Raw genomic sequence first — 24,620 nt, forward strand, 5'->3', positions numbered from 1 at the left:
CTGGCCCGGTGTGCCCACGTGACAATATATATAGATATATATTTGACTACATGACTAACCATGCATATTTATCACACATAGATTACATAGATGTACGATATTCGCTAGTTGTGTAAAAATGGTAAATGATATAGATGCGACTGTAGTCACGCATTCGGCGTTAGTGTAATATAAAAATGTATATAAACCCTTCATTCGCTCACGTTAACTTTGTTTCATATTTTGCGCGTCGAAAAAAATTATGCGAAAAGGAGTATAGGACACATCATAAGTTCATTTTCAATAATTTATAATTTCTTTGTAATAAGATACAATTCAAAGAAAATGGCTAATTGTTTATTACGAGATCAATAGTATAATTTCTCCAATAATAAATGATAAGTTTAGAGTGTCTCTGTTGACATAAATTTTCTCAAACTTTCATTTCACGATTTGTAAATATTATTACACTTATGTTACCTAGCTCGATGTGTAACATCATTACAAAACAATTAGTCGTTGATCAAGTTCCGAGTGATAAACATGGACTTCAGTGATGTATATAACTCTGATGTCAGGTAATTTTTGTTTCGTGAAAATGAAATTTAAAAAAAAATGGCATAACACTTTATATTATTGGAAATATTACAGAGTGAAGAAGGAACCAGATGATGTTTCCCCAATTAAAAATGAAGATTATAAGATAATTGACAATGCATGCGATGCTAAAAACGACGAATTCTCGAGTTTTTGTCGAGAAAATTTAGTAAGTGTTGATGTGGGACTGTTTAGTCAATATTTTGATCAAGTATTTTTACTAATTTCATTTCCAGATTTATGGGCTTCGTGAAAATGATGAAAATTCTGGACCTAATAACGATTTGGAAATAGAATTCGAATGTAAGGACGAGAAGCTCGGAATTAACTTATTAGTAGTCAAGAAAATCGAGGACGATTATCCAGATCAATGGCAGCATATGAAAAATAGTTGCGATTATCAGACTCAAAAGAAAATTAAAGAAGAAATGGTCGACGAAGTAAAAGAGGAATTGAATTTGGATGGTGAACTCAGTGATGCATTTGATGCAAATGAAGAAACATTTGCTCAAAATAGTCAACGCAAAACCCAAACTGATAAGGCACGCAATCGTACCAAATATCCATGTAATATATGCAGTAAAAAATTTGCACGAAAAGGTTATCTCAAGGTCCACATCGATTCAGTACATAATGGTGTTAAACATGCGTGTGGTGTATGTGGAAAGACATTCAAATACAAAGGTCCTCTCAAAATCCACATCGATTCAGTACATAATGGTGTTAAACATACGTGTGGTATATGTGCAAAGATATTCGCACACAAAGGACATCTCAAAATTCACATCGATGCGATGCATAATGGTATGGCACCTACTTGCGAAGTATGCGGGAAGAAATTCGTAACTGAAGCTGCACTCAAGACTCACATCGATGCACACAATGGTGTTGAACATCCATGTAATATATGCGGTAAAAAATTTGCACGAAAAAGTTATCTCAAGGTCCACATCGATTCAGTACATAATGGTGTTAAACATGCGTGTGGTGTATGTGGAAAGTCTTTCCCACAAAAATGTTATCTCAAAAGTCACATCGATGCGATGCATAATGGTATGGCCCCTACTTGCGAAGTATGCGGAAAGAAATTTCAAACGAAGGATAAACTCAAGATTCACATCGATGGAGTACATAATGGTGTTAGACATGCGTGTGGTATATGTGAAAAGACATTCACACAAAAAGGAGATCTCAAGAGGCATATCGAGCGACATAATGGTGTTAAACATACGTGTGGTATATGTGAAAAGATATTCACACAAAAAGGACATCTCAAAATTCACATCAATGCGATGCATAATGGTATGGCACCTACTTGCGAAATATGCGGAAAGAAATTTCAAACGAAGGATAAACTCAAGATCCATATCGATGGCGTACATAATGGTGTTAAACATCCATGTAATATATGCGGTCAAAAATTTTCACGAAAAGGTAATCTCAAGGTCCACATCGATTCAGTACATAATGGTGTTAAACATGCGTGTGGTGTATGTGGAAAGTCTTTCCCACAAAAAGGTTATCTCAAAAGTCACATCGATGCGATGCATAAAGGTATGACACCTACTTGCGAAGTGTAAAAGACATTCACACTAAAGGGTAATCTTAAAAAACACATGAATTTGATGCATAATAAGACCACTTATTGTAATAAGTGCGGCAAGACATTTTCTCAAAAGGATCGTCTTATAAGTCACATTAAAGCGCAGCACGAAGACATTGATCACGCTTGTGTTTTATGAGGAAAAAAATTTAAACATAGAAAATATTTATGCAGACACGTCAAAAGTGTGCATGAAGGCAATACCCAAGCACGAGATCAATACAAATGATCTTAAAACGTACCTATCAATACCGCGCCAAATGATGAAATATCGAGACAAATAAATAAATTAACAAATCATAAATTAATATATACTTATTTATTATCATATAATGAATAAACATATCATACATTTTTACTCAGTAGTGATACTCAAAACATGACATATAATATAATTGTCATCGGTACAATGTTAACTGAAACACGACATAATTATACTATATATCACAATCATGTTATGCTCAGTATAGTTGTACTCAAAACACGACTTATAATATACTTATCATAAGTACAATGTTAAATACCGATACACAAGTAAGACTGATCGCAAACAAAAATTACGTTTTTTCGAAGTGGAGATGTCGCGAGGTGCAAAACTCAAAATTGCATAAAAAGGCATTTTTTATATATTAGGATATACAGATGTCGCTAAAAAAGTGTACAGCACTCCATCAGCACCAAAACAATGCTATTTTAAATTTTTAGATTGATTGGTTTATCCCTGCATGAGTTATCGCAGTTAGAGTAAAACATCGAAAATTAGCAATATCGAATGTGTACGACTTTGCTGCGCTCAGCATCAATTATATGACACAAATTTAATAAAAATTAAACTTTTTCCTTTTCAATGAATATTATTACGAAAAAATTAAAAAAAAAAGATTATGTGACACAAAGAACGATCTACTATATGATAAATTGTTGATAGTACTTAATAAAATATAATGCTGATGGTGTCAAGTATTTTTAGGGGTTATTCTTTGGTAAAATCTATGGGCTATCAAATTCCTGTCAATTCTTTTTCTTATAATCAATGATTGAATTACAATTTTTTGCCATACAGAATAAGATATAGACAGCAAAAAGTTGTCTATATTTTAATGTAAATTGAATTTTTCATTTAGCGACTCAAAACACACAAGCTTGATTAATGAAGGCAGCTAGGATTTATAAATGTTTGTCTGTGGTTCAATTTTTTTTATTTTTTATTTTCTATTACAAACAATGAAATCTAATTAACTTGTCTCAGTGGACTGAATTTCTTAGTCAATAACTCGAACGTCCTGTTTCCCAGGACCCTAATGTTCTTGACCAGATCTCCATTATCGTCGAACCATCCCAAAAACCAATCCTTCGTCTGTTCCGGCGGGTAGTAGGCCAACAGTCTTTGGTTCAGGCACAATTGCCAGTCGCAGTGATCGGGATAATCTGCGAAATTTTCGATTTTTTTCAAACGTTACGAAATCGTACGAAATAGCAAGTGTATTACAGAACCCATGAGCTTACCTTTCGTGCATCCGTAAAAAGTCTCGGACAAAACCTCTACGAGGGGAAAATCGCTGGCAGCAATTTCATCCGCGAAAGTCTTCTCGATGAGTGGTATGTTCAATGTGCCGTTGTCGTAAACCTGTTGGGTACAATATGAGCAAAAAAAAAAACAGTTTGTTTGGTTTCGTAAATTTTACAACTATAAATTTACCAGTTCGCTGATTACGAGGCTGCAAGCCAAGAAGCAGGAAGTCAACTGGGTCGCGTTGTGATCGACGCTCGAATCGCCTAGAATGAATTCATTTGATCGTTATACGAATGAAAATACATCGGGAAAGTCGAATCGAAAAGTGCAATGGACACTGACTTATATTCCTGCCGTAGCCACCGACGATGCATTCCAAAAACTTCTCCTCTGTTTCCTTATCATCGTAATCATCGGCTTCCGAGGACTGAGCCTGTTATGAAATATTTAAAAAGTCAACGATATATCCATAAGCACTTTTTTCAATTCAAATTCACGAGTCGACTGATTACTCACCGAAACGGCTACGAGAAACAGGGCAAAGATGAAGATCAAACCCTTCATGTTGTACAAAATCGGTTTGACACTCGAACCGCGATCGAACGATACTATACTGTCAGCGAGAGGTCGGCTTAGCGCATTTTTATACGTAAGAGAAAAAAAATTATCGCTCGCTTAGCTGGTAATAAAATAATACAGCCAAAATATTTGTTCAAACGTTACTCAATAATTTTTTGCATAGTGTTTGCTCCAGATTAGATTGTGTCTATGTGAGATCATTTTCATGAATAAGTAAAACAATAATAAAAACAAACATAAACGTAATTTGAGCAAATGATTTATAAATCAACAAATAAAGCGTATGACTGTAGCGATGGTCTTGTGAATCATATTGCTCTTGGATTAAGAAGAAACGAATTAATTGACGAATTTACTATACATTCCAAGTTTGCACTTCGGATGCGATTCGTATTCAATTAGAATTTATAAAAGTTGGACTATTATGTAAAATGAAATTTGCAGTTTAGTGAATTTTCACAATTTACGTTTGATTTCCCTTGTTTTATTGAATTTTTAAATAATTAAATGATTACGACTATCATTCATACTTAAATTTATGTAATTATAGTATTATAATATCAATAAATCAAGCAATTCAAATGTCATTGGACTCAGTTACACCGAATGGAAACTTTTTTAGGCAATAATTTAGTGATTATTTAGTTCGGTTCATCCAAAGTTTCAAGACCAGCTGTCCGGCTGCAAGAAAATTGCAAAGTATAAAAGGATACATGATTTTTTTCACCTCCATCAACGAAAGTCTTTATTATAAAATATAAATCGTTCGATTATAAAATCTCTTCACATTTATTATAGTTGGATAATTTCAAACGAACCGTGTTCAAATTTTTTCAACGAGACAAAAATTGATTTATTCTTTTATAATTTTTTTATAATTTAATAATCGTATCATTTTATTATTTGATAAAGATATTATTTTAACATTTGATGTAAATTACGTCAATGTAACGAAAACCGAAGCTCACTTTTCGATGCTTATAAGCATGAAAAGTTGACATACTCCACCTGGAGATGCCTATTTTACACTTAACCATATTAATTGGCCAAAGCATTGTAAATAGAAGAAGTAACGAATGAAAACAGACAAAGTTGAGCATCTTTTGATTGGATTTATTTACGATTCAAGCAAAAAAAAAAGAACGAGGAGACATCAGGTGTTTCAGTTTTTTTCCAGCAACGACTTGCGAAGATCTTGAAAGCACCTCGCCAGTTTGCAAACGTCATCTTTGGCTGTGGCAAAAAACAAAAAACAATGACAAAATATAAAGAATATATTGAAACTCGCGTCATTATATGTAGTCACGCGTGCGCGTAAATCGTTACAAATAATCGGGACACACGTATTATTACCGTGCATGTTACACTGGTTAACGATCTCGTCCAATCTCTGTCTGGCTTTGGCTCGCTTCCTCAGGCCGTGGCTGGTGCTGAGTATCGATTCCACGTCGATGCTCCCGTCCTTGGTCATCTGCGAGTACAAATGCGAGCGAGAGAAAATAAGAACGGTTACATAGTTGCGTGAATGGTGCAGCATATACGTACGTAGCCAATTTTTTTGAACATGCAGGCCAAGTAGCAATTGGTCTGGTTTTCTGTGGGCGCGCTGGCACCGATTTTCTGTCCACTGTAAATGCCTGGAAATTATTTCGTCGCGCGCATCAATTTGATTTATTTGTTTTTACGATTTTTTTTCAGTTTTAAAAAGTCAATAAAAAAAGGAATCTATACGCATCTCTGGGTTTTTCAGAAAAAAAAATAAAAAAACAAATAAATAAAAACGAGAAATTCGATAAGTGATTCGACTTATCAAAAAAAAATATTTTAAATCGTTACTCGTAATGAAACATTCGAGTCAATGACACTATAAACGTTTTCGTTTTTACGAAGTTTTGTATTGGCACTAATTTTACCTGGATCGAGACCGCTGTTGATGAGGCAAGTCACCATGTCATCGTCCTTGCTGCCGAGATCCGAGCCGTTACTGTCCTAAAAAAAAAAAATATCACCATTCCATCACTCGCAACAGCTATAATAATAATAATTCCACGAAGTTTAAGGCGAGAAATCGTTTTACTCACCGCCCGTACCCTCAGTACGCAGATAAAGAACAAAACGATCAGTCTCATGGCTGATTCGCGAAAAAATTTTTACGTTTGCCCCGCGCGCGCCCGCCACGACGAGTGACCTTTTTTAAGCGCGCAGCGCGAACACTACTACTGTGCGGTAATGGCGCGCAAACGTTTGACACCGGACACTGGATGTAATGTTATTCGCGTAGTAGGCACGAAAGAGAGAGAGAGAGATGAAAAAGAAGAAGATTGACCGCACGGGGTTACGAGGCGACGACGCGCACAGAAAAAGTAGAGCACACATAGTAGCCACCACCGCCGCCGTTATTGAGCCATGTGCTTTCGAGGCCCGCAAGCTCTCTGCGTTTACGTATATATAATGCATCTATACAAACACCCACGCATACACTCGAGTGCTTCAATGCATACTCCATGTATACGTGTGTATGTATCGACGTGTTTGCACTCGAGGTGTGGATAGACACGCTATATAGATTATATCCTCCTCGTAGAAAGCATAACTTTTTATTGAGCATGATTTTTATTAATTATGATTCAATCGAGATTGTTCGTAATTTTATTAGTTTTATTAAATTTTTATCCCCACGTTAATAAAGATGCGCTGTTTTCGACGAAAAACCGCGATAATGTATAGTACAGTAGCCAGTCCGGATATACGACATCGAGCTTTCTGCTGCGGCCTGCGGCTCTGTTTTGCTCGTGGCTGTTACCTGAGCATCTCGTGGACTGCAAATTTCGATAGTCATTTTATTTCGTTAAAACATTGTCGTGATTTTCATTGAGTTTTTTAATTAATATTGCTGTCGAAAGAACTGCGTGAGCAGTTACAATTTTTAAGGGCAAGGTTAATCATAGAAATACTCAAGAGGCTAGTAGAAATAGTATCTTTTTTAATCAAAGTTAAATTTAATAAACTATGCAACAAAAACAAAAAACTTAAAATCCTCCAATCCTGCGACGCGATTCTGGAACTAGTCGCCGTCCTGACTGACATTCACTGCCGACGTAACCTCTTTCGGTTATGAATCGGACTGGATTGCGGTCCGTGTTTGTTTTTCCGCTGTCGTTTAAGATGTAGACGCTCGCTCCTTCCGCGAATATTTGTCGCATGATGTCCGAACCACGACCAGGTTTGAAATGATTTGGGCCAAGTCAAAAACGCAGAAAAAATGTTTAAAATTATAGCGTAGCGTAAAGCGATCTGAAAGCTGCGACGTAAGAAAATGATTTTTTTATGACCTGAAATGAAATTTTTATAATAAATCGTGACTTTTCAAAATGAAAGTATGTGTTCGATGACCCATGATAACCACCCTTTCCAGTACACTGTGCGTAGTTTATTTCGATAATATTAAAAATGTTAAATACAGCGAAGTAGGGTTGATGCTTATATCTAACCGTCTACTATTGTTTTTAAGTTTTTACTTCGTTGAGTTTGTATGTTTTTTTTTCTTAATCATATTGAACGACTCACACTGTACTCGATGTGGTGTTTATGTGCGCGCAATCAATGAGTTAAATTATCTTACTTCACTGCAAGTTTCGAAATTTAAGTCGATGATTGTCCCAACCGTTAATACGAAAATTTTTTGCAGCCTTAATAAAAGCAATACTATGAAAAGTCTCGCTCTTGGTGGATATTCATACCAATCGATGCAATAACTACGCAAAAATTTTTGTTATAGATTGTATAATTTTGTAATGAAGTAATTTTAATTTGTTCATTAAGAAAGTATTTTGAGCTTCTAACAAGAATGTTACCTTTCAAGAAACATGTTATAGCTGGCATTATATAGAAATTGACTAGGAGTACACATAATTATCAGTGCTACTAGTGCACCACAATATACTACCATCATTTTTGCAGCTAACACAAAATTAGATTTGGTTGACAACACTGCCTAAATTATTGAGACAAATCAAATCATAAAAACAAAAGGTGTGATTCTGTTTTTTTCTGAATCTAATGTTAAATAAATCAAACAAAAAATGTTTGTTAACCATTATAGCTACTTTACAAATAACAGAAAATTATAATAAATGTCTAATCATATTGAATTGAAATGTATGTGCAATCGAGCGTAGACTCGAAAAGGAACTTAATTGATTACTTTACAATTATCATCATGGCATGATTCAAAAGACATTAAAACATTGACTAAGATATATAATATTTATGATCATTACCGAAGTCCCACTTGTAACGAGAACAACCGTTGCACCGAGAAGCGACACAAACATTATTGGATTGGATATGCTCTGTTGTAAGTTGTAAAGCCTGTAAAACATATTATAGTATCCCATTATCACAAGAATATCATAATCTCATTGACTTGAAAATTACTCACTCGATACATTGATAATGTTTTTTAATTATTTGTTTCAATCTTTTTATAAGGAAATTACAAGCCTTTTTTTTGTTTTCACGAAATTTGTAATATCCATTATCAGTTTCTCTTAAATAGTACCTAATACGCAAAATTGAATATCCTGATTTATAGGAGGATGATAAAAAAATTGTTCTTTATAAGATTTTAATTTCCTCACGCACTGCATGTATTGAAATTGGCCTGCAATGACTCGAATACTTGTGCATTGAAAAACGTTTAGGACCAAAATGATACAAACCAAGTGACTTATAGATATTAACTGGAGCGCATAAAGAGAACCAAAGTATTTATCCGTGTTCACGTGAAAATCATAAAGAAGTGGCAAAGTTTTTTGAAATGTTTGATTTCCTGGTAGTATCCACGAGCCCAGAATTGGAACTAGTAATGGAGCAGTACCAACGAATGTACCCATTGGTATGAACACAACTAAAGAAAAATATTGAAGTTTATACGCGGTTTAATTAATATCCTGGACAAACAGAACCATTAACTTGTTATTATTGAAATGTAGTCCATAATTTTTCCTAACATATTTTCAACTATTTTTCGACCCATTAAATCATCACTTCTACGAATTTTTGATATTATACTCAAACACATGACAATCTAGAAAATATACAGATATTAATTATTACCCACAATAGTATAAAGAAATAATGAATAATAGTAATAATAGTAAACCTTTTTGTAGCGAACAGAAAGGTTGGTATAAATGTACAGTATCGTGCATCCGGTAACTATTTGAAATAAACTTTCAGCAAAGCGGCTGTCAAATCCTATTTCTTTCGCATCTTCAATAAGTTTTACAATCTGAAAAAAAAGAATAAAGAATCTAAAATTCTAGAAATAATATGAAGGTTATCCATAAATTGATATATACTATGCCAAGCAATTGGGCCACTAAACTTAATACCACGAATGATCTGCCGATCAAATGCACATTTTTATGTTGAAAAACGGACATGAAAGTGATTTCATATATTTTTAATTGAAATTGAAACGAAGCCTTGGACTTCAGAAATGCACCGTACCATTTGAAATCTTCTTCAAATTCAACTTGAATAGCCATGTTCGAAATACACAATGAAACTAAAGAATATTTTTTCAGTACTGTGTTACTTTGCTAGTGAAACGTGATTTTTCTACTAATGCATTGTTTATTAGTCAACATAAGTGTACGAAATTTCTTAGAATATTTTTATTTTATTTTTTTTTATAAAAGACAAGTTGAATTTATCGCTCACTTACTCTGCCTTTGGATTGACGTTTTTCGAGTAATTTTTAAACAAGCCAGAGGTTTAAAATTTTTTCAACACCTTTTTTGAATATTACGAAACATTTTTACTTTTCGTCGAACCTACATAGCTAAGATTTAAGCATTTGTAATTTACTTATACACAACTAAATTATGCAAGAGTAAGTTTTACACGAGTGTAAATAGTTTTTATATATGACGTTTTTCACGTTCGACCAGACAGTACGCTTGCGCGGGGCATTTTTTAATGTATCGCAGCTTTTCTAACACGCTGTGGCCAACGCAATTCGGTCTGAAAAATTATTGCATACATGCATTCCGATAGATTTTTGTCTGTTATTTCCAATGGTGGTATCACTTTTTCAAAAAAAGTTAATTTTATGGAGATTTTGAAACTTGTCCAAAAAACTCTAGTAATAATTCTTAAAACACGATTAAAGCCAAAAAATGCGAATCTTCCAATTTTGGACCACCCCACCGAGTTGTCAAATGACCCAGAACTGGGGACTCGGTTAAATTTAAATTTTCGAGATCTAAAAGCATAATAAATGAACATACGTGTCTATAGGTGCATCAGGAACCTAATGCTGATCTTCAAATTGAGTAAAAAATGTTTGAATAAAAATTATTAGGTGGCTGCAGGTGGTCGAAAACTGGAAGAACAATTTTACCGCATAGTGGAATTTTCGACCAGGTCAGAATTATAAATTGAGCAACGAAACAGATTTAATAACTTTTAAGGGTACTCATTATTTGCTCTGAAACTATAACATTTATAGAATCGAAAAATTTTAAATAAAACGAGCCATAAGACGTTACACATCAATATCTTGGGGTGTCCGAAATTTGGAAGGTGGCCGGTAATCGGCGCATTTAACCTATATCATACGAAAGCAAATTAAAGCCCAATGTTATTTATTTCGTGATCGGGCGTAAAATCATACCTCCCGAATGAAAAAAAGCAGCGCCCAATCGGAAGCAAAAGAACCCTAATTCGAGTTTCAAATTTTCGCGCGCTCAAGGAGCTCGACAACGCGCACGAATTGTTGCAGCTGGTACAGGGGCAGGCTGCCAACAGCAGCACACGATATTTGCAGCTGTTCGCGCTCGGCTCGCTTGCGAACTGTCACATCTCGAATGCAGCTATGCAGGGGGTGGAGCCTAATGTATACGCTCGCAATATATATCCCTATAACGTATATAGCATTGTTTGAGCTTTGTTACGATCAGCGCGAGAGGGAGAGAGAACGAGTGTCAGAGTCAAGAGCGCAATGTTTACCATCGATTCGTAAAGAGCATCTTGTCTGTAATAAAACGCGTTGGCAATATATATATCTATCAGCAACGTCACGCGTCGAGTAAATTACCTTATACTTGGTTGTCAAAGTTGCGCGAGACGACCACGACTGCTGACGATGTCGCGTATTATACGGACTCAGTACTGCTGCTGCTGATCGTCGCCTGTCAATTATAAACAAAGTGGGTGTATGCGTGGATGTGTCAGCTGTGTGTCCGTTAAAACTCTCACTCCGCGCGTGCATTAGGGTATAACATTGTTGTACTCGTCGTCGCGTCGTCGAGAAAAAAAGAGATCAGAGTGTAAAGAAAATCAGCAACGCACACACAATGGCAGGCGGTAATGGTCTACACATCGCGTCTCTGCCCTTTGAGCTCATAGAGATGATCGCTGCCGATCCGCAGCTGAGCCTGGACGACGTCAAGGCTCTCATGCTCACCTGCAGACGGCTCAATGGCACAGTCAGAAATAGCAATCACGTTTGGAAGTATCAGTTCTTTCGAACGTAAGTCCGCTGTTTGTATGTTTTGATGTTTCGATTTTTGAAGGTTATACGTCGTCGCCACGGCGTACGATTGTAAGAGTGATTCTCTCTTATCTTCTTCTGTGAGCGCTGTGGGCTCGACACCTGTGCACTGCTGTTTCATTTCATTGACTTCGCAATTGATAACAATTATTTGCACTTGCTCTGAGCTATCGAGAGAGCATCCAGTTTACAACAAATCCTATAAAACAATGTTGGAAAATGTTATTTTTATTGTAAATCTAATGGATTGATTAATTTTCGTAGATGGCCCAACATGGCATACATTTATCAAAAACAAGAGAGGCAAGTAAAAGACTGGTACCTGGAGATGCAGGCCTCGATGCAGCTGAGAAAAGAAATAATACAGCAGTTGGCACTGATTTCACCCAAATATTACTACAGAGATGATATTTCGTATTCGGCGTTTGCAAATTTTGATAGACTGTGCGATGAGGGCACCCACGTAATGGCGTATTATTTCATCATAGATGAATTGATAAGGTTCATCAACTTGGTTGAGTAAGTTGATATACATATGATTATAATATTCTTAAAATAATGATTATCAAATTTTAGTGAAAGAAGAACTACACAGCTTACTCTTGCATATTATGCTAAGAAAGTTATAAGGCATCTTGTGCAAAAGTCTATTGAAGTGGAATGGGAAAAATTTATGAAGCTTCCACCCTCTAAGCAATTATTAGAAATTGCAGCTACATTAGTAGCTCAATGGACTCAACCAACACAAATCATCACATATGAATACATAAGCAGTATGTTAGACGATATCGCAGACAGAGCTATGGAAACATTGAAGATCAGGCATCCTAAGCATCCCATTTTTTCAACGTCCCAAGAAGTCTTAGATCATTGGAAAAATCACAATATAGATGATAATCAATGGTCACTATCTGAAAATCAGCAAATTTTGGCAGTGCTAAGCGAAGTGATGTTTGTCAGATTACATTTCCGTGGAGATAGAGAATCTTATTACTTGGTCAAGACATCATTAATAAACAAAGTAAGTTTACTGCATACATTTTCATCTTTTGACTACCCAATCAAACAGAACTAACTTCATTTGAACTTTGCAGGTATTAGAATTTAAATATGGTGTTCCTTTGACTTTAGCAATAATATATGAGAGTGTTGGTCGTCGATTAGGCATTAAGTGTGAACCCGTCAATTTTCCTACTCATTTTCTTTTAAGATGGAAAGAAACATAGTAAGATTGAATATGATTATATATTACACATAAATACTTTTTTTAACCAATACATAAATTCATTTTGTATTTTACTTTCCAGTAAACGTGTACCTAATCCTTCTAAAATCGAGAATTATTATGTCGATGTTTTTAGTGGTGGTCACTTTTTAACTTACAGAAATTGTCCTAGAATAGCGCCAATAGCTGGAGTTGTCCGATGTCCTCATGAAGAAGTTATGCAAAACGTTGCTTCAGCGAAACAGGTTGGTACATCAATTAATTGAAGATCAACATTTTTTTTGCAATATCGAATAAAATTGTAATTTCAGGTCATTGAGAGAATGGCGAGTAATATAGAGACTGCAGCGAGATCTCGTTCTTACAGATGTGGAAGTTCGACGAAACTTCGTTCGGCTTTTGAATTGTTACACATGCTCAAACCAAAAGACACAGGAGTGATTTTACACATAGCAAGATATTACATGTTATATAAAATGGATTTGTCTAAATTCATCAAAATATTGACGGACATAAAACAAGTACAGTATAATTTTATTCATTCATCGCATAATAATGAAACTCTTTTTAATTGGAAATGAATTTTCCTTAGAACTCGGAACTAGTGTCGAGAGGGCCAGCTACTAATATATTAAAATTACTTCAAGACTATGAAATCCGTATAAAAAATGAGGTAAATAGATTATAAATAAATCTAAATTCATTTTTCTCTTCCGGTGTTTAATTTGAATTCTTTTATCATCAGGGAGAATATAAAATGATAATTAAAAAAAGGAGAGATGGAATGAGGCACACGATTGGTGCGATTATGGAGCACACGCCAAATCATGAGCTATGCGTAATAATTGGATGGGAATGGAGACGCGATATTCACTCTCACGAATTTAAAGAAGTATTGTTTTATCAGATACTAACAGACGAAATGATGAAGTGGACATTAGAAGGTATTTTCTTTTACATAATTATTCATTTTCAGTAATATATCTTCTATCTTAAATTTTCTATTAACAATGCCTGTATTCATTTCAAGAATGTTTGAGCCCCGTGGAGAATCCAAGATGGATAGAAAACTATGATATCGGACGATACTTCAATGAATTTAAAGGAACCCATTATGTGCCTGTTGAAGAATTTTCAATTGAGTATCCAGAAGATGCCGCGGTTCGCGATCAGTATATAGCTAGAACCTATCGAGCATCTTAAAGTATTGTTGACCTGTTTAATATTGACTTTTAACTATTTTTACGATTTGACAAGACGCAATTTTTTTCTGTACAAATTACAATTGTAAGGAAGAGAAGTGAACGATTATGAAATTTCAAATTGTAATATTAGGTCGACGATTTTCATTTTAAGAAAATTGTCAAGTCAGAAAAAAGTATTATACATTGTGTAATTCGGTTATTTACATGCATAGAGAAAATGTAGCTAGGTACGTTAATTTTTAATACGATAAAATCGAAGAGTGAAACGTGCATCTTTCTACGAATGTAATTCAACAAGTTTCATTTGTGTTGATTAAAATACGCTTATAAATCTTCTGTAAGTATTGTAAATTAAACGCTGTAAATTCGCAACGAAGTGAAAGAAAAAAAAACGTACAGAATTTTAACAAAATATAATTTCCAAAGAATTATTTTTTATCCGGCTGACCAGAACGTTCAAATTCGATTGAATAATTATTGATTATTTGTTCTCAGTCGAGCTGAAGTGTAAAAAGTCTTTGAATTTCTCATAGAAATGTTTATAAAACGATTGTATCTATCGCAAGTATATTATTTTCTCGCGTTTGACTGTAAATAAGTTGAAGCGTATTATCATAATTATGAATGTTTTTTTATACAGTCAGATAATACTATTGTTCTCAAATCGTGTTTAAATATATCGCAAGAACTATATTTTTTTAATTAATTTGCAAGGATCATACTCATATAGTATTTCTCTCGAATAATGTGTAATAGTTTCTATAGTATTGCAATAAATTTTTTATGAACGAAGTCTCACGAAGATTTTTTAATTTAACCTCTTGATAAATGTTTAGGTAGGTTAGAACTTTGCGGATATGTAATAAAAATAACGCCATTGCGAATTTTCGTAATAAGTAAATAATATTTTTTATTGAAAGACTTATGGATGTAGCGATCACAATTTGTTTGTTTTTTTGTCACAAATGAGAAAAATGCTCGAACGACGTATCTTAACTCGTCGATCGTGAATTATATATACGACCAGTTGTCAATGGAAGACGATGAAATTAAGCGAGGATGGAGACGGCTTTGGTCTTGAGGAGACATCCCAAGACTTTGCCACCGGTCTCGCACTGGTTTCTGCCGACCTGGGTCTTGCAGCTGTTGATCACGGCGTCGACCTTGTCCTTGGGCAGGTCCTTGGGCAGCTTGGCGCGGGCGACCTGCTCATCCATGGATCCGTCGGGTCTCATGATGCCGATTCTCTTGAGCATGCAGGCGGCGAAGCAGCTGAGCTTCTCGTCGAACTGCACGGGCTGGCCCTTCTTGATGTTCTCGACGACGACGGGGTCGAGGCCGGTCTCGGCCACGCACACCTTCCTGTGCTCGACCAGTTTGGCCTTTTGCTCGTCGCTAAGACCCTGTCAGCGAGACAAACAAGAAAAAAATTAGAAAAAAAATTATTTTTGGGATGGAAAACAAAAATATAGATTGAAAAGATTTTTTTTTGTGTTGTAAACTTACGGCGTATGCACCGGCCAAGCAGAAAGCCAAGATAACAGCCAAGTATTTCATCTTGAGAGGTTGAGGTGTGTTGTCTCGCGAGAGAAGATCGGTTTGTTGATATCGTTAAGCGTCAGACGACCGACTGTACCAAATCGTCGAAACGCTCGTCTTTTTATACTCGAAAAATTTCGAGTCTCTCCACGATCTGCTCCCGCCGCCACCCGAAAAAAAAACAGCCGCCAGTTCTTTGTTACGCGAATGATATAATGATATACATGCGCGGCGTGTGTATGTATTTTCCTATTCGTCGTGGTCGTAGACACACATATGTCTCCGATCTCGATTGTAATAGGTCCGTATATGAGTCCCTGTATACCGGCTTACGCGTGCGAGTCCGTGTCGAAATATATATGTTATATATAATAGACAACAAAGCTGTTTTATACGGTGGCGGGTTCAAGGATCGGTATCGGGCACCATAGGGTCAACAAAGAGCTAGAAATCGCAATTGAAGTTTCTCGAAGGATATTGTAATTTTTTTTTGCAGCTTTTAATTAAAATGGAATCGAGTGTATTGTATTATATTATTATTTTACAACGATCTACAGCTGCTGCTAAGGCGTACAATACAGATTATTTAAATTTCGACTGCTAAATCAAACAATTGACATTTTCATATTTACCGATCAAAGAGTAAATAAATAATATAAATTTTTATTATAAAACAGAAGCAGCGGCAGCAGCGATCGCTCAAAGTTCAATGCGACGAAGTTTTTTTTTTGCTTCTCGTATATCTCAAACAAAAATCAATGCCAATTGAGTCAATACACTTTTGCGCTGTTTGTTGAACCTTGAAGATTGTAAAGCCTATCGGGTATTGTTTTAGAAAATTTTCTCGCTTTTCATTTTCGCCGCTCTCGTGGACAAGCTGATTTTTTTCTCTCTCTCCAAATTAAAAAACTTCAGTCTCGTTTCGAGTTTTGGTGGATAATATGCACAAGTGTCAGACGTGCGTGTGCAACGAAGCATCAGAAAAAAAAATTGTTAATCGAATCGAGGAAAATTAAGTCCTCCAAAAGGCGTGACTCCGTGTATAGTCCGAGTCATTCGAGCGTGTCCCGAGCAACAATGATTCAAGTACGGCACAGCTTAAGGTTTCGCAAAAAAAAATTTTTTCAATTTCCAAAGTTTGAAAATCCATCCAACGAAAAGATGACTACGAATTTCGCCGCAACGTTCGAAGTTTTTTTGTCTCTTTCCATGAGTATATAAATATACAGACGACACGTGTCAAATTTTGGAAAGTAAGAATGACTCTTGGAAACTTCAAAAAATCATCATCGCGATGAATTACGCGATGGACGTTCAACTTTGCTTTATTTCATTTTATTTTTTTTTTTTCGACGACAACAGACACAAAGAATAATGGGCCAAAATGAGGCGATAGCACCGTATAGTAAAGATAGACGCGAGAGACGCGCCCAGCAGGCCAACGGTTTCCCCCCGAGCGCTCGCTTCGCATCAATTAAATCGCCTGTTTATTTTGTTTGGGGCTTTTTTTCTCTCTTACGCTTCTTTGTTTGGACCACATCCTCTCATGCTACATAGCTACATAGACGTATTACAAATGTGTCGCGTAACAACACATCTGCCTCCGGCTAGCGATGTGAAAAATCGCAAACACAGTCGTGTTTTTCCTATCGATCCGATATTTTGTTCTCAATAACCATCATCATCATCATCATCATCAGCATCATCAGGCAAATCGCGTGAGTTTATACAGTACCAATAACTGGTTTTTTTCGGTGTAATTACAAGCTAAAAAAACTAGTTTTTTAATCTTTATTTGTTTTTCTCCATACATCATCTCTCTCGAGGAGGAGGCTCGACTTTCGTTTCTCAATTACAGCTCCAGCCAGTTCGTAAGTAGATACACCTAATTATGCGCCCGTCTCGAGTATTATCATATCGTCGTCGATAACGCCACTCGTTAATTTATTTACTATTTTTGTATATGTATCTCTTATTTTTTCTCGTCCGCGACGACGCGTATTGTGCAATTTCGCAAACGATAATCCTTGCGCGCGGTCGTCGTCGTCGTTTAAAAATTATCCGTCCCAGGGCTAAAACATATGAAAATTGTCTACGGCCTACTTTTGCTAATAATAAACCGTATGTTCCCAGCAGGAGGGCATAATTGAATAATATATTCGTCCATCCATCCGAACTCGCAGCGCATCGCATCGCAGGTCGAACCGTTCCACGACACCGATATCGCGCGCAGTCGCTACAATCCTATACCGATCGTCACGATGCGAGTCTTGTTGATCGTCTTCGCGTGCGCGATAGTCGTTACTGCGTCGTCACACGTAAGTTCCCAACAAGAACAGCAGCAAGTGCCGCGAGCGGAAGAGCAGAAAATGTCGCCAGCCGGCACCAACGACACCTGCGGCGACACGATGCACTTTATCAATCGTGTGATTAAACTTCTGAAACTTCTCGACCCGCAGAAGCCGCTGCAGGCCGAGAAGGAGCCGTCGCCGGACGACAATCTGTTGACCGCAGCCACGACGACCGCGCCCGAAATTAACCGTAACGAGTACTATCACGGCCTGCTGAACAATTGCAGCCGGGCCCAGAACATAACGGTCGAGCAGTACATTTACGCGTCGGCGAGAAACAATACGAACGGCGTGTGGGAGCTGGCCAAGTGCGTCGACGAGTGCATGCTCAAGACCCTAAGTGTGGTGAGTATATTGTGACCTTCGTCCATGACTTTATAATTCTAAGCGGCGGCGGCGGCGGCGCGTGCAGTACACGTGCGCGTGCCTGTACCAGATTTCGAGAGATTCGCATCGAGTCGTTTTATTTTTATGTTTTTTTTCTTCATTTTCAACCTGAGAAATATAAAGTTCACGATGAGTGTAAAGAATTATGTATTCGCCAAAAAGACTCGTGTCGAAAAGTCAGCGTGAGGAGCGAGTTTTTTTTTCTCTCCAGTAGTCATTGTCAAGATGATTCGTGTTCTCTTCTCTCTCCTTTCTCGTATAACGTATGCTAATGAGTGTCTTCGGGTATAATACTAAAAAATAAAAATAAATAAAAACTGTGTTACACGTGCGCCAAACTAGAAAGACAAATATTGCGCGTGGCCTTGCTCGAAACAAAAAAAAAATAAATAAAAGTTTCATCGCTTTCTTTCTGTATGCGATAGATGAAGCCGGACGGCAAGGTGGACATGGACCTGGCCATGGAGCATCTGCTGTGGGGCGAGCCGGGCCTGCAGAGGAACACCACCAAGTCCGCCATCGAGAATTGCCATATCACCGGTTCGGCTTTGTCAATCTATATGAATAATAACTTTTATCTCATGTCTTTGCTCTGCTGTTTCTTTTTTCCATTTTGCGGCAGTTTACATGACTAAAGAAACTCGTGTGTGCTTTGTGTTTTTTTTTTTGTTTTTTTTTTGTTTTTGGATTCTCTCTCTCCTGATTAGGCTTGGACGACTGCAACGCCGCGCACAATCTCATGGTCTGCGCTCTGGGCGATTATCGGAAGCGAAAATAGCTCCGAAAAGAGAAAAGTTCACCGGTGATTGCGGCGGTCACGGCGCAACGGAAGGGAATTATAAAATAGGAATAAGGACACTGTATATACGTCTCCCACACAGTATTATAATAGATGTCGCCGTGACACTGCGGCGACATAAGTACCTGAATTGGAAATTAAAATAAAAATGATTGTTATATCGCTCGTTCAAATCGTTGTTTGATTATTTTTTACCTTCAAAGTGCAATTAATAATTGAAGCATTTTTAATGATTTTTTTTATTACTTTATATAAAACAGAGGCTGTTGTCTAAAGTACCTGCTATAAACTTTTTAAATCTGGAATGAGAATCGAAAATTAGAAGAAGAAAGTGGTATCTGCTGTTCTTGCTAAGTTAATTTGAAATGAAATTTTTATCTCTCAATTATTAATTATATTAGCACCTAAATCGGTGCCATGTTCAGCATATATTTGACGTTTATAAAACAAGATAAGATTTCGCTTCAGTTTAAACAATGCATTTTTTAAATATATTCTGCCCGAGTAAATTAAAATTTTCATTAAACTCAACAAATAAATCTTTTATCGTACCCTGATTGTTTACTTTTTGATACTTAATTAATGTCCGATATCGATACGCTTGACTGAATAAACTTCAGCGAATAAAATAATTTCGAACATTTGAAATTCATCGATGGGTACGAGTAAAAACCGAAGAGTGCAAGATTAATTGAGGATAATGAAAAATAAATACTTCTTTTTCCATTGCAATAATTCAACGATTGAAAAATTAGGTCGACTTCGAAATTTGCACGCACCACCTAAATGTGCAAATAACTATGAGCGATGATTTATTTACCGATGTCAAATGTTGCCACGCATCTTTATAGTTTGACTTTACCGTTGCGAAATGATTGCCAAAAATCGAGCTGCTTATTTTCTCGATCCATCGGCGATAATCGATCTATGAGCTTCGGAGGATAAAATCGTTTTGCTTGCCGAATTCCTATCCTCGATTGATCATTCGTGAAATTTTTAGATTTAAAAAATTTCCAGGTGATACAGTAGACGTATCTACTTTATCGATCATCGATTATCCATTTCTGTTCTTTACAAAAAAATCCCCTAGATTCTACAGCATCCGGTGTGAATTGTCAGCTGGACGCGGTACGTATTATAGATTGTATTTATTCAATCAAGTGTTAAATAACGAGTAAAACAGTATTGATTGGCAAACGTCTGTATTTTCAATATTATTTAAAATAATTATTCAAGTATCACTCGAAATCTTTTTCGATTGCACTTGCGAGTACTCAGTACAACGTGAGTAAATAAAATGAAAAAAATGGACATAAATCAATGCATATGTTTACAACACTATACAAGCTATAATGCCGTGTGGGTTTCTCAGAAATCCACGTGTATATTTTATGACAGAATTTTATTTAGTCCGCAATAAAAGGGAAAATCTTTAATAGTTTAATTGACTTCGAGTACCCTTAGCGATATTCACTTACAAAATCCGTATAAGTAAATATTGCCAAGAGGTCAATGAAGCCTCGTGGATAATAAAGATTCTGGCTCGCCTTGAACGAGTTCATTTTCCCAGGAAAGGCGCGCGAGTAAATTATACGTACGAAATGATTTTTTCTAGCCGCGATGCTCTTATACAAATACATAATTATATCTTTATTCAGGAAAATTTTCTCGCGCATCGACAACCGAGTTCTTAATTTAATTCTTGCGTATACATACGCGCATCGTACGATCAATGACGAAAGTCTATTTTAAATATAATGGCTTTCTCGACCGGGCGAAGACTTCTTCCTTCGCGCGGGGTCATTAAAGCATGAAAACTGGTCGATAGAAAAAGCGAAGTAAAAGCAAAAAGTTATCATCTGCATACCCGACGCTTATCTTTGCCTGCTGCATAGCTGCATAGAACCGTGGGCGCTATTTTACGACTCGAAAGTTATTTCGGATATACGATTAAAATGTATCGAGATGCACACAATGTTTATAATCGTCGGCAGGCGTGTCTTATTGAATGATTCATTCAGGAATAATACCCAAGAGAGACAAGATTTTTCGACGAAACTCGATTGACCTTTCGATTTTTTCAGTCACGATACAAAAGTAGGGCATTGGTTCAATGAGTTTTTGCCTGACAATATACAAAAGCACATGTTGTGTATTTTGTGTGTACATCATCGCGCGGATCGAGTCATCGGCCAATTTACGTTTATTATACACGACACAATGTCGATAACCATCTGCCCTCTCGCTCTGCGGCGCAGACGTAACACCGGGAAAATCTATCGTGAGTCGCGCGTCGTTTTCATTTTCTGCATCTGCGGTATTATATAGTGAAAAAAAAGTACATGCTCGTTCCGTTTGTTTGTTTTCCCGAATTCTTCGATACACATTATACTCGATCGTATTTATATACATCTCGTCGTCTCTTCTCTCCCACTACTTCATTAATTCATATGTATACCTTGCCTTATGCAAAGCGATCAAAAACGAAAAAAATAAAAGGAAGGTGGAATGAAATACCCAACGACGACGAGTTCGTGCCGCCGGGTATATAAAGTCGCAGTCGCGACGAATCCAGACCGCAGACACACGGTAGCTTATCGTGGTCAAGTTCGTCATTTAATAAACAAGTATAAGACAGAAGAGCAGCAGCAGCAGCAGCAAAATGGCTTGTAACAAATTATTAATCGGAGCGATTCTGTCGCTCTTCTGCGCCTATTACGCTTACGGTGAGTCGTGACGATCGTGATCAACTTCGGGCGTCCTTAAATTATAAACTGTGTGCTAATCTCCCGTGTTGTTAATTATCATCGCAAACAGCCCAAGTGCAGCAGCAGCCGCAGCAACAAGGCCAGACCTACCAGATGGACCAGATCTGCCTGGGCTGCATCTGCGAGGCCGCCTCGGGTTGCAACACCACAGTGGGCTGCGTGGGCGACGTCTGCGGTCCCTTCCGCATCACCTGGGGCTACTGGGCCGACGCCGGCAAGCCGACCGTCGGTAATCAGCCGGCCTCCAGCAATACGGGTAATTGATATAAAAAAAACAACACAAAATTAATGCGCAATTAACGATCGATAAATATTTATTGATGAAAAATGTTATTCGATACAGCCTACTCGGATTGCGCGAACGACGCCTTGTGCGCCGGTAGAACCGTGCAAGGATACATGAACAGATTCGCTCAGGTAAGATACAGAGATTCATCTCTTTTTTTGCATATACGCGTATCGATCGCAATCGTAACATTAATTTTTAACGTTGTTTTCTTCAGGACTGCAACGGAGACGGCCGCATCACCTGCGACGACATCGCCCGCGTCCACTACCTCGGCGGCTACGGCTGCTCCACGGGCCAGCTCGAGAAGAAGTACGAGGCCGGCTACTACAACTGCCGACAAGCCTTCCCCAATGCCGCGCCATGAGAGAAAGAGATTAAAAGTCATCCACAGATCCGTCCATCCGCAATTTCGTTAATTATTTTATAATAAATAAAAACATTTATTTGTACTAACTATTTAAGGTAGTCCAGCCAAGTCTCTCATTTTTATGTAAAAGCATCATCGAGAAGAGTGCGTGACTCCATTAGTATGTAGAATCGTAACGAGCTTTAATTTTTTCATTGTGTACGTGCTGCGTGTGTAAAAGTGACGTTTATATATTAAAAAGGCAGTAAAATAGAAACGACAGAAAAATGTTTAGGCTCTTTTTATTTATTCATTGTCTCTCGCGTATATACCCAAGGTCTCTCTACGATGATTGAATGAAAATACAATAGAGCGCTGGTAACGATGGTAAAAGAAAAAAAAATTACACAAAATTTTTAATTCACCGGCGTCAGCGCTGAAACGAAGAATAAAAAAAAATTGCCGTAACTGTTGCGGTTACAACATAATTACGCGCTCGTGTACAAACCCAAGCCCCGGCTTAATAAATATATGTATAGGTAATGATTAATATGCTCCATCGTAGCGTTGAGTCGACGAAACGACGATCTCGCACGCGTCAGGCAAATTTTCATAATTTTTTTTTAAATCGAATTTTCTACGCCGAAAGCTGTGACTATGATCCGAGATTCGTTGAGCTACGAGCTTACATATAGCCTATAGGCATTGAGATACACATCGCGGCGTTTTAGTAACACAATTAATCGGCGATTAATCACACTGCTGATTTTTCCCCACACTGGTCTACTGTTTTATTGGAAAAACGCGATTTGTCGAGGCGATAGCGCGAAACATGCAACAACGCACATCGAGCATCGATTGCCGGACTTAGTTTATAAATCGCGCTGCTGGTGCGAGCAGCGGCATTAGACGTTTTTTTCGCAGAAAGAGCATTGAAAATGACTTCGAGAGTCTCGATAATCGGGCTTGGCCTCGTGTGCTGTTGTTGGCTATCGGTACTGTTTTTGGTGGTGGTATCGGCCGCGAGCGACGACGCGAAGGACAAAGACTCGCCGAAGCTCGACGTCATCTGCCTGGGCTGCATCTGCGAGGCGGCCTCGGGCTGCAACCAGACCCTGGGCTGCGTCGGCGACGTCTGCGGGCCCTTCCACATCACCCAGATCTACTGGACGGACTCGGGCAAGCCCACCCTGGACAGCGACAAGCCCGAGGCTACGGACGAGGAGGGTAATATTGCGACGCGTATATAACATAATAATATGATCGTTATTATTCCTCGGAGTGTTGAAATGTACAGTCGAAAATGTATTCCGATCGCGCCGAGTCCTCAAGGATTTTTTTCTTCTCTCTTATCTTTCTCTCGCTCTCGCTATAAACTTACCTTACCTTTATGTTTTTTTTCGTTTCTTACGCAGCGTTCGCTCGCTGCGTGAATGACGTCAACTGCGCCGCGCGAGCCGTACAAGGATACATGGAGAAATACTCGCAGGTAAAATGAAGAAAAAAATAATAAAATATTCTACACGATCCACGCGATAGGGATCGGTGTTAATATACATACTAATCGTTCCTTTACAAAAAATTATCATCTTTTTTTTCTCTTTCTCTCCTCTTTATATCGCAGGATTGCAACGGCGACGGCGTGATCGACTGCGAGGATTACGCGCGCATCCATTATCTCGGCGGCTACGGCTGTTCGGCGGCTGCCAAGCTCGACAAGAACTACGCCAAAGCTTTCAACTTCTGCCAGAAGGCATTCCAAGCTGTCTAATATATAAGCGATATAATGTTGTAAAAAAAAAAAAAAATAAACTACATAAATAAAAGCATCGATTTCTGTTTCTACATTTTCATTTATTTTCTTTCTCAACGATAATAA

The 24,620-nt window shown here is 37.4% G+C and overlaps 7 protein-coding genes across 13 annotated transcripts; 5 read left to right on the forward strand and 2 right to left on the reverse strand.

Moving 5' to 3' along the window:
- Window positions 1–438: 438 nt before the first annotated feature.
- LOC111693493 lies at window positions 439–2,463 on the forward strand. The gene is made up of 4 exons (XM_023458184.1): window positions 439–557; window positions 631–745; window positions 813–1,212; window positions 2,354–2,463. The coding sequence occupies exons 1-4, from the start codon at window positions 523–525 to the stop codon at window positions 2,461–2,463; spliced, it is 660 nt and encodes a 219-aa protein (XP_023313952.1). The 5' UTR covers window positions 439–522.
- Window positions 2,464–5,420: 2,957 nt separating this feature from the next.
- On the reverse strand, window positions 5,421–6,481 carry LOC106649125. Its single transcript, XM_014366400.2, has 5 exons — window positions 6,353–6,481; window positions 6,185–6,260; window positions 5,817–5,908; window positions 5,625–5,742; window positions 5,421–5,504 (listed from the first exon to the last, which is right to left on the reverse strand). The coding sequence occupies exons 1-5, from the start codon at window positions 6,398–6,400 to the stop codon at window positions 5,434–5,436; spliced, it is 405 nt and encodes a 134-aa protein (XP_014221886.1). The 5' UTR covers window positions 6,401–6,481; the 3' UTR covers window positions 5,421–5,433.
- A 4,792-nt stretch (window positions 6,482–11,273) lies between these two features.
- Window positions 11,274–15,054, forward strand: LOC106649198 (F-box only protein 21-like). Its single transcript, XM_014366486.2, has 9 exons — window positions 11,274–11,811; window positions 12,097–12,351; window positions 12,409–12,853; window positions 12,927–13,057; window positions 13,140–13,302; window positions 13,369–13,578; window positions 13,650–13,730; window positions 13,803–14,001; window positions 14,088–15,054. The coding sequence occupies exons 1-9, from the start codon at window positions 11,636–11,638 to the stop codon at window positions 14,258–14,260; spliced, it is 1,833 nt and encodes a 610-aa protein (XP_014221972.1). The 5' UTR covers window positions 11,274–11,635; the 3' UTR covers window positions 14,261–15,054.
- Window positions 15,055–15,198: 144 nt separating this feature from the next.
- LOC106649191 (general odorant-binding protein 56a-like) lies at window positions 15,199–15,998 on the reverse strand. The gene is made up of 2 exons (XM_014366477.2): window positions 15,769–15,998; window positions 15,199–15,665 (listed from the first exon to the last, which is right to left on the reverse strand). The coding sequence occupies exons 1-2, from the start codon at window positions 15,817–15,819 to the stop codon at window positions 15,312–15,314; spliced, it is 405 nt and encodes a 134-aa protein (XP_014221963.1). The 5' UTR covers window positions 15,820–15,998; the 3' UTR covers window positions 15,199–15,311.
- A 1,450-nt stretch (window positions 15,999–17,448) lies between these two features.
- LOC106649250 lies at window positions 17,449–19,408 on the forward strand. 7 transcript variants are annotated; one of them, XM_014366556.1, is made up of 5 exons: window positions 17,449–17,519; window positions 17,631–17,672; window positions 17,935–18,119; window positions 18,261–18,497; window positions 18,965–19,338. In XM_014366556.1, the coding sequence occupies exons 3-5, from the start codon at window positions 18,063–18,065 to the stop codon at window positions 19,172–19,174; spliced, it is 504 nt and encodes a 167-aa protein (XP_014222042.1). In that variant the 5' UTR covers window positions 17,449–17,519; window positions 17,631–17,672; window positions 17,935–18,062; the 3' UTR covers window positions 19,175–19,338. The 7 variants fall into 7 exon arrangements, with proteins under 7 accessions (XP_014222042.1, XP_014222043.1, XP_014222041.1 ...); XM_014366557.1 differs by having other exon boundaries at window positions 17,457–17,519; window positions 17,660–17,672; XM_023458205.1 differs by having other exon boundaries at window positions 17,487–17,519; window positions 17,582–17,672.
- Window positions 19,409–21,907: 2,499 nt separating this feature from the next.
- Window positions 21,908–23,029, forward strand: LOC106649226 (lysozyme-like). Its single transcript, XM_014366526.2, has 4 exons — window positions 21,908–22,064; window positions 22,156–22,362; window positions 22,450–22,523; window positions 22,610–23,029. The coding sequence occupies exons 1-4, from the start codon at window positions 22,001–22,003 to the stop codon at window positions 22,757–22,759; spliced, it is 495 nt and encodes a 164-aa protein (XP_014222012.1). The 5' UTR covers window positions 21,908–22,000; the 3' UTR covers window positions 22,760–23,029.
- A 540-nt stretch (window positions 23,030–23,569) lies between these two features.
- LOC106649208 (lysozyme 2-like) lies at window positions 23,570–24,588 on the forward strand. Its single transcript, XM_014366499.2, has 3 exons — window positions 23,570–23,968; window positions 24,157–24,230; window positions 24,366–24,588. The coding sequence occupies exons 1-3, from the start codon at window positions 23,680–23,682 to the stop codon at window positions 24,510–24,512; spliced, it is 510 nt and encodes a 169-aa protein (XP_014221985.1). The 5' UTR covers window positions 23,570–23,679; the 3' UTR covers window positions 24,513–24,588.
- The last annotated feature ends 32 nt before the right edge of the window (window positions 24,589–24,620 follow it).

The sequence above is a fragment of the Trichogramma pretiosum genome, unplaced genomic scaffold, assembly GCF_000599845.2.
Source record: "Trichogramma pretiosum strain Unisexual culture from Peru unplaced genomic scaffold, Tpre_2.0 scaffold17, whole genome shotgun sequence".
Classification (NCBI taxonomy): domain Eukaryota; kingdom Metazoa; phylum Arthropoda; class Insecta; order Hymenoptera; family Trichogrammatidae; genus Trichogramma; species Trichogramma pretiosum.